The sequence below is a fragment of the Galeopterus variegatus genome, unplaced genomic scaffold (assembly GCF_000696425.1).
Source record: "Galeopterus variegatus unplaced genomic scaffold, G_variegatus-3.0.2 Scaffold11309, whole genome shotgun sequence".
NCBI classification, from domain to species: Eukaryota; Metazoa; Chordata; class Mammalia; order Dermoptera; family Cynocephalidae; genus Galeopterus; species Galeopterus variegatus.
The window spans coordinates 32,664-41,494 of NW_007737420.1; the positions used below are offsets into that span (position 1 = coordinate 32,664).

At 38.4% G+C, this 8,831-nt stretch overlaps 1 protein-coding gene across 1 annotated transcript in view; it reads left to right on the plus strand.

Annotated features, from left to right (window-relative positions):
• Positions 1–8,831, plus strand: part of LOC103610564 (immunoglobulin alpha Fc receptor-like) — a gene marked incomplete at its 3' end in the record, with an annotated part of 19,184 nt that overhangs the window by 6,627 nt on the left and 3,726 nt on the right. The window contains exon 3 of the mRNA XM_008594713.1: positions 5,714–5,924. Coding sequence (XP_008592935.1) covers positions 5,714–5,924 — 211 coding nt within the window. The remainder of the gene's footprint in view (positions 1–5,713; positions 5,925–8,831) is intronic.

Below are 8,831 nucleotides of genomic sequence, written 5' to 3' on the forward strand. Positions count from 1 at the left end.
AGTGGTCATCACTATTCAGATTCCAGATGCAGGACTCCCTTGAGAATTTCTTGAAGGGCTGGTCGTGTGGTGGTGAACTCCCACAACTTTTATTTGTCTGGGAAATTCGCTATTTCTCCCTCATTTCTGAGGGAGAGCCTTGCTGGGTAAATAATTCTTGGCTGGCAATTTTTTCTTTTAGTATTTTGAAGATATCATTCCACTTTCTTCTGGGTATCAGTTGAGAAGTCTACTGATGGGGGCTCCCGTATAGGTGACTTGTCACTTTTCTCTTGCTGCTTTTAGAATTCTCTCTTTGTCTTTGAGCTTTGCAAATTTAACTGTAATGTCTCAGGGGAGGATCTTTTTGGATTGAATATGTTTGGGGACCTTTGAGCTTCCTGGATCTGAAGGTCTGTATCTCTCACTACACCTGGGAAGCTTTCTGCTACTATCTCCTCAGGTTTTCAATACCTTTTCCTATCTCTTCCCCTTCTGGAATACCCACAATTCAGATGTTAGAACACTTGAGGTTGTCTTCTATCTCTCTTAGATTTTCCTCATTATTTTTAACTCCTTTTCCATTTTTTTTTCTTTTTGTTGGTCTTCCTGGGTTATTTTGAAAAGACCACCTTTAAGATCTGAAATTCTTTCTTGCTAACATGCTGCTCCATCTCTTGGTTTTGTTTTATATTTCACTGAGTGAATCTTTCATTTCTAGGAGTTCTGCTACACTCTTTTTTAAGGTACTAATCTCTTTATAAATTTCCTCCTTCATATTCTGGATATTTTTTCTTGTTCCATTGTGATCTCTATTTTCAGTCTTCTTTTATTTCTTCAAGTTTCCTTAAGATCATTGCTCAGAACTCTTTTTCAGATATTTCAAGGATTCCCTGTTCCACAGAGTCTGAAATTTGAGCATTGCTGTAATCCTTCAGTGGTGTCATATCTTCTTGTTTATTTGTAGTCCTAGTATTTTTTTCGTTGATGTTTGGTCATTTGGTAGAGGGTTTTCTTCTTCTATTACACTGAGATTGGCTATGAGGACAAAGATTTCCTACTCTGTTAGCAGCGTTTATTGGTGAATCTTCTTATATCATTGTAGTTGAGTGAGAAGTAGATTTCCTGTGGAGTGGCCCTGGCTGCTACTGCGCTGGTGAATTGTCTTTGCTTGACAGTAGGTATGGTAGTGACTATATTACACCACCTTGGGTCCTGTTCCAGGATCTGTGGCAGTAGCGGGTCTCCTAGGCTCACCCCAGAAGGGCAGTATAGTCTTACTTTTAACGGACATTATTTTTGGAACAGCTTTAGATTTCCAGAAAGATGAAGAAGATACTACAGAAAATTCCTGTATATTCAGTGCCCAGTTACCCCTATTGTTAACATCTTATATTAGTATGGAAATTTTTTCACCATTAATGAACCATCATTCTCAGCTAAAGTTTGTAGTATACGTAGATTTCCTTACCTGTTACCTAATGTCCTTCTGTTCCAGGATCTCATATGGCATTGAGTTGTCATGTCTCTCTAGGCTCCTCTGGGCTGTGACAGTTTCTCAGACTTTCCTTGTTTTTGATGGCCTTGACAGTTTGAAGAGTGTTGGTCAAGTACTTTCTAGGATTCCTCCACTACTGGACATTGTTTGTGTTTTCCTCATGATTAGACAGTTGTGGGTTTTTGCAAGGAAGACCAGAGAAGCAAAGTGCCATTTTCATCACATCGTGTCAAGGTTCCATACTATCCACATGAATGTGGTTGTTGACGTTGACCTTGAGTGCCTGGTCGAGGTAGTGTTTGTTAGGTTTCTCCACTGTACAGTTACTCATCTTCCTTCTGAACGTTTCCGTATGTAAGGAAGTCACCATGTGCAGCCCCTACTCAGGGAGTGAGGAATTATGCTCCCCATGCTGGAGTCTAGCCCTGTTTTCAGCTCTGTCCTCAGGGTGGCCTGGACCTTGTGTTTCTAGAAGACTGCACCCTGAAATCTATGTCCTACCACTGCTGACATTCTTTTTACATGGTGTCTCCTCCTTCAGTCCCTGAAATTGCTCCTCAAACTATCTGGATACCATCCTCCTCTTTTCCCAACATATGGCTCTTCTGGCTTTAGAGACCAGATTCTCATCTCTTTACAATGGTAGCTCATCTAAGCCCCATGAACCATTTGTTTGCTCAGACCTGTTGGCAATAGTTTCAGACAGAGTATGGATCCTGTGGTTCCCAACTCCTATAGCTTTGGAGCAGAGAATTTCCACATCTCCCCTCGCTTAGCATAAATTCAACACACGGGCAAAGCTAACGAAGAAAGAAAAAAATCTTAAATATCTGCACTTACATGTCCACTGCAGCACAATAGCCAAGATATGAAATCACCTAAGTATCTGTCAACAGATAAATGGATAAAGAAAATGTAGTTTATATACACAATGAAATACTATTTAGCCTTAATTAAAAAGGAAGTCCTGTCATTTGTGTTACATGGATGAACCTGGAAGGCATTATGTTATCAGAAATAAGCCAGGCACAGAAAGACAAGTACTTCATGATCCCACTAATATGTGGAATCTAAAAAGTCACACTCATGTAAGCACAGAGTAGAACGCTGGTTTCAGGGACTGTGGGTGGTGGAAATGGGTACATATGAATCAAGATATACTAAATTTTAGTTTTATAGGAAAAATAAGTTCAAGAGATCTACCGTTATTATGTTATCAGAAATAAGCCAGGCACAGAAAGACAAGTACTTCATGATCCCACTAATATGAGGAATCTAAAAAGTCACACTCATGTAAGCACAGAGTAGAACGCTGGTTTCAGGGACTGTGGGTGGTGGAAATGGGTACATATGAATCAAGATATACTAAATTTTAGTTTTATAGGAAAAATAAGTTCAAGAGATCTACCGTACATCATGGTGTGAATAGTTAACAACGTACTATATACTTGAAAATTGGTAAGAGAATAGATTTCAAATGTTCTAACCACATAAAATAAATGTGTGAGGTGATGTACATGTTAATTAGCACATTTAGCTGTTCCACAATGTATACATATTTTAGAACATCCTGTTATACATCGTAAAGATATACAATTTATTTTTCTCCATCAAAAAATAAATAAAGAAGTACAAAAAGAAAAAAATCTTGCTAACAGCTCACTCCCTTCTTTTTAGGCTTGTGCAACCCTTTCTCGTACTATATACTTGAAAATTGGTAAGAGAATAGATTTCAAATGTTCTAACCACATAAAATAAATGTGTAAGGTGATGTACATGTTAATTAGCACATTTAGCTGTTCCACAATGTATACATATTTTAGAACATCCTGTTGTACATCATAAAGATATACAATTTATTTTTCTCCATCAAAAAATAAATAAAGAAGTAAAAAAAGAAAAAAATCTTGCTAACAGCTCACTCCCTTCTTTTTAGGCTTGTGCAACCCTTTCNTATTTAGCCTTAATTAAAAAGGAAGTCCTGTCATTTGTGTTACATGGATGAACCTGGAAGGCATTATGTTATCAGAAATAAGCCAGGCACAGAAAGACAAGTACTTCATGATCCCACTAATATGTGGAATCTAAAAAGTCACACTCATGTAAGCACAGAGTAGAACGCTGGTTTCAGGGACTGTGGGTGGTGGAAATGGGTACATATGAATCAAGATATACTAAATTTTAGTTTTATAGGAAAAATAAGTTCAAGAGATCTACCGTACATCATGGTGTGAATAGTTAACAATGTACTATATACTTGAAAATTGGTAAGAGAATAGATTTCAAATGTTCTAACCACATAAAATAAATGTGTGAGGTGATGTACATGTTAATTAGCACATTTAGCTGTTCCACAATGTATACATATTTTAGAACATCCTGTTATACATCGTAAAGATATACAATTTATTTTTCTCCATCAAAAAATAAATAAAGAAGTACAAAAAGAAAAAAATCTTGCTAACAGCTCACTCCCTTCTTTTTAGGCTTGTGCAACCCTTTCTCTCCACGAATCACAGTCTTGTGATGATGCTGGGAGATATTATTTCCCTCCAGTGTGGTTCAGCTCACATCCCATTTGATAGATTTTCACTGGCCAAGGAGGGGGAAGCGTCCCTGCCACCATAGCAAAATGGAAGACACCAAGTCAGCTTCAGTCTGGGTCCTGTGAACTCCAGCTTCTCAGGGAACTACACATGCTGCGGTTGGTGCAGTGGCAGCCTCCATGTGTGGTCAGTCCCCAGTGATGCCCTGGACCTTGTTGTCACAGGTGGGTCCATTCCAGCCCAGCCCTGTGTCCTGACCTGGCTGGCCAGGGCCTTGTCAACAGGCAGGAATATGAAGAGGTGCACTGAGACAGAAGAGTAGGGAAGTAAAGACTCACTTGTTTGAGGACTGTGAAGAGAGAAGGACTTCTTACCCACCCCACATTCGACTCTCACCTCCATTCTAGAGCTCTCCAGAAAGTATCCTTCAAAAGCATGTAGTCTATTGATAAAGGAGGGGCCACCATTCAGAGTCATACATTAAGGGGTCGTGTTGAGACAGTAGAAACCATACACAACCTAGATGAGCACACTTGTCTTTCACATGCCTAGTTGCATCTGGGAATCCCTAAGCTAACCTATGGTACTAGAATCTGCTGTGAGTGAGTGGCTGGGAAATGATGATCATTAGAAAGACTGTAAAAAACTCTATCATGAGAGCCATTTTTATATTATTTGCTTACGTCACCCTGCTTAGAGACAGAAGACAAGAGTTATGGGAGAAGAAAGCAGCTGCTAATCACTGAGCACAGTGACCACATCCGTCTCTCATATCTGCCTTGTGCAAAAGCTAGCATCATTCCATTCACGCTACAAGCTAAGTGGTATTGTAGACATGGGACTGCCAGATCACGTGGGCTAGAATGGTCTCTTCAATTAAAGGTGCAGGGACAACTGGGCATCCATGTAAGAGGACTGAAATAAAATCAGATGCAAAACTCAATTCCAAATGGATTAGAGACCTAATTGCAAAATGCAAAATATTTTGTTTAACATAATACAGAAGAGAAGTATCCTGACACTGAGATAGGAGACAATTTCTGAAACAAGATATAGTAACCACCTACTCTAAAGGAGAGATTAATAAATTCAACCAAATTAAATTTTTAAATGTATGCCCATTAAAAGATAACATGGAAAATGGGAAAAACAAATTTATAACATGTATAACTGATGAAGAAATAAAGAATTTTTTAACTATAAATCAAATCAATTAGCCAAAGGGAATAACCTGCAATACTAATGCCACCTCCTCCATGGGTTGTCCCTACCACCAACCACATTCTGGGGCCTTGCTTAATTTTAATTTTAATTTATGTGAATTATTCAAGTTTTGTAATTGGTTTTCAATACTGAATTCAGTGATCTACTATACATTTACTCTGGAAAATTATGTAAAACTGTCTTGCCCAGCTCCCACTCCCTCTCAATTATACAATGGTTGACTCAAATTCACTTCCTTCTCTGTTTATGAGACACCCCTGGGAACCACATTTTCACGTCCGTGGATTCAGTCTTGCAGACTGATAAGGATCATACTTGTGAATGTGTGAGCTCATTGAGGAGGAGGTCCAAGTGAGGACACATTTTGGCAAGCAAATAGGGAACTGAGCTTCCATATCAGGGCTCTGGGGTAGGGATAGAATGGAAAATAACCAACACTCATTCATCTCTTTAATTGTGTTTCTAGACTCCATGAACCAAGATTACACAATGGAGAATTTGATCCAAATGGGCATCACAGGACTGGTCCTTGTGGCTCTCTTGGCAGTACTAGCTGAAAATCAACACAGTCATCAGGCGCCACCCCAGGAAAGCTGGAAAGATGTGACTGAACCAAGCTGGAGTAAACAGAAATGTCAAGCAGAATGGAACTTTGGGCAAATCCCTAAGGGCCATAGGTAAACACCTGGAGCTGAAGGTAGAGATGAGTCAGGACTTGTGAAGTCCTACAAAGCTACTTGGAGACCACAAGGGAGAAAGAGGTACTAACACGCTTGGATCCACTTTCAAACCAATCATATGGTGTTTTCTTACATGGATCTCATACTATTTGCACCCTACCTTTCTGAACATTAGTTGTGATCTTCCATCTTTGTTATCTTATTTTTTTATATCCTTTTTCATTTTCTTAATTTTTCTTTTTTTGTGGAGGGGCAGGCAGCTGGCTGGTTAGGGGCTCCAAACATTTGACCTTGGTGTCATCAGCACCTCACTATCCAAGTGAGCCAACCAGCCTGCATTAATTTTTGTTTTTAATTTCTAGTAGTGTTCCCACCCCACCAAAAATAAATAATTTATAAGTATGCTAAAAATATTTAGTAAATCCCCCCTTTATCTCTTTGACCTTGGTGTCATCAGCACCTCACTATCCAAGTGAGCCAACCAGCCTGCATTAATTTTTGTTTTTAATTTCTAGTAGTGTTCCCACCAAAAATAAATAATTTATAAGTATGCTAAAAATATTTAGTAAATCCCCCCTTTATCTTGAAGGTATCCGCTTGTGTTCATCTATAAATTGACAAGATTGAAAGTCATAATCCTATGGGGAATTACCCTATTAATTTCATAAACCTTATTTCTACAGATACAAGGAAAATTCAAACACTAGCATGTGTTTCGCTATAACCCATTAATTTATTTTTTTCTGCTTAGTTTTCAAAATAATTGGAGGTCTGTATTATTTAATCATTGTAGAGCTTAAGAGTTTCCACAGTGCCCCAAGGGGTAGCAAACTCTGAAATGAATCTCACCACATGGATAGCTCACTGGGGGCTGCCTCTTTATCTTCAGAGTGGAATTTATTATTCATTTGAATTTCAGTTTCATGAAGCTGGTTCATCACCATGGAGAGTTTATTATATGAGCAATTTTTAAAAGTTAATCTTCCATAACACACTCAGAAGACATTTTTGTATTATTTAGTGTGATGCTACCTGATGTAAAAAAAGAAAAATAATAGCTTTACATTAGTCAGGATTCTCCAGAGAGACAGCGCCAATAGGATATGCATATAAATATAAGAGAAGGGATTTATTAGGGGAATTGGTTCACACGATTGTGGAGACTGATGAGGCCCTCAATAGTCCATCTGCAAACTGGAAACCAGACCTTTCAGAACCAGGGAAGCCAATAGTGTGAGTCTCAGTCCAAGGCCAAGGGCCTGAGAGCCCTTTAGGCTTTATGCTGGTCATATCATTTATGACAGTGTATTGTAAACCTGTGAAATTTATTTTAATCAACCTCATTGTCACATGAACAAACAGAAGTTCATAAATGATTAATAGTGATACAGAGCTCCAATCTGAGATAATGAAAAATTTCTGGAGATTAATAGTGGCTGTGGCTGCACAACAATGTGAATGTACGTCATGCCACTGAGCTGTACACTTAAAAATGTAGAAAATAAAACTCTATGTGCATGAAAAAACAACTCTCCTTTTGGGTATAGAGTTTAAGTTTGCAAGATAAAAACGTTCTAGAGATCTGTTTTACAACAATATAAATATTCTTAACACTACTGAACTACACACTTAAAAGGGGTTGGTGGTAAATTTTATGTTATGTGTTTTTTAACCACAATTTTTAAAAACTTTGAAAAATGGTTAAAATAGTAAATTTTATGCATGTATATCTCACCACAATTTTTTAAAAGTACTTTGTGATCTATAGAGACAGAAAGTAGATGAGTGGTTGCCTAGGGCTGGGAGAGTGAGGTGGTCATGGGATGAACTGCTGATGGATATAAAGTTTCTTTCTGGGGTGATGACAATATTCTACAATTAGATTGACAGTTGCATGACTCTGTGAATATACAATTTAAAGCATTGAATTATTCACTTTAAACTGGTAAATTGTATAGTATGCGAATTATATCTCAATAAAGTCAGGTTTTTTAAGGATCAAAAAAGAAAGGATTAATAACATCTTCAGAGTCACTTACCCTTTAAGTGGTTAAGTCATGACTTGAGATCCATCATCTCCAGCATGGCTTACAGTATGTATATAAGACATTCCTAGGACTGCAGATGTGGGCTTACGGTAGAACCTCGGGCTGAACTAAATAAATACAGAAGACTCAACAGGAAATCAAAGGTTAAACCTAGTGGGGAGGGGATGCTACAGTTGACCTTAATGTGTATTGTGCTGTGAAGATACTCATGTGGGAGACTATCTCAAAAAGGTGATAACCTCGACAAATCTAATTAGCTGGAATAAACCTTGGCATGTATTTAACATCTTTGTGACTCAGTTTTCTAACCTACAGAGTGGTGAAACAATGTTAACAATCTCATTAGGTTATCATGAGGGTTCAATGAGTTCGTGATTGGAAGCCACTCAGAACAGTGTTTGATGCCTTAGTCAGAACTGTTTAACACAAACCATGCCCTTCCTTCAACATGGTTCTGTCTTCAGGTCTTTGCATATTGTTGGAGCCAATTGTTCCATTATGAGTAGGTTTGTGCACCCAAGGTCTACACTGGTGAGTTCTGTAGCAACAAATAAAGAGAGAAGGAAAGGAATTATCGTGTGAAAAGAGGGCCGTACTCTCTCCATTTCCACACTCTGAACTTCCCTTCAGGCTCTGTGTTTTGATGATTTTATAAGAGCAAAAAGAGCTCTAGTGAGGACAAGCCTGGCCATCTTATGGCCAGATAGAGGACGCCCAGCATGAGGAGTGTGGGTGAGATGCAAAAGTTACCAAACCTTCTTTCCTCCTTTTCTGTGATGTATAAAGTACGCTTTTCATCTTGCAAAATAAAACTATGCACCCATTAGACACTAACTCTGCGTTCCCCCCTCCCCCA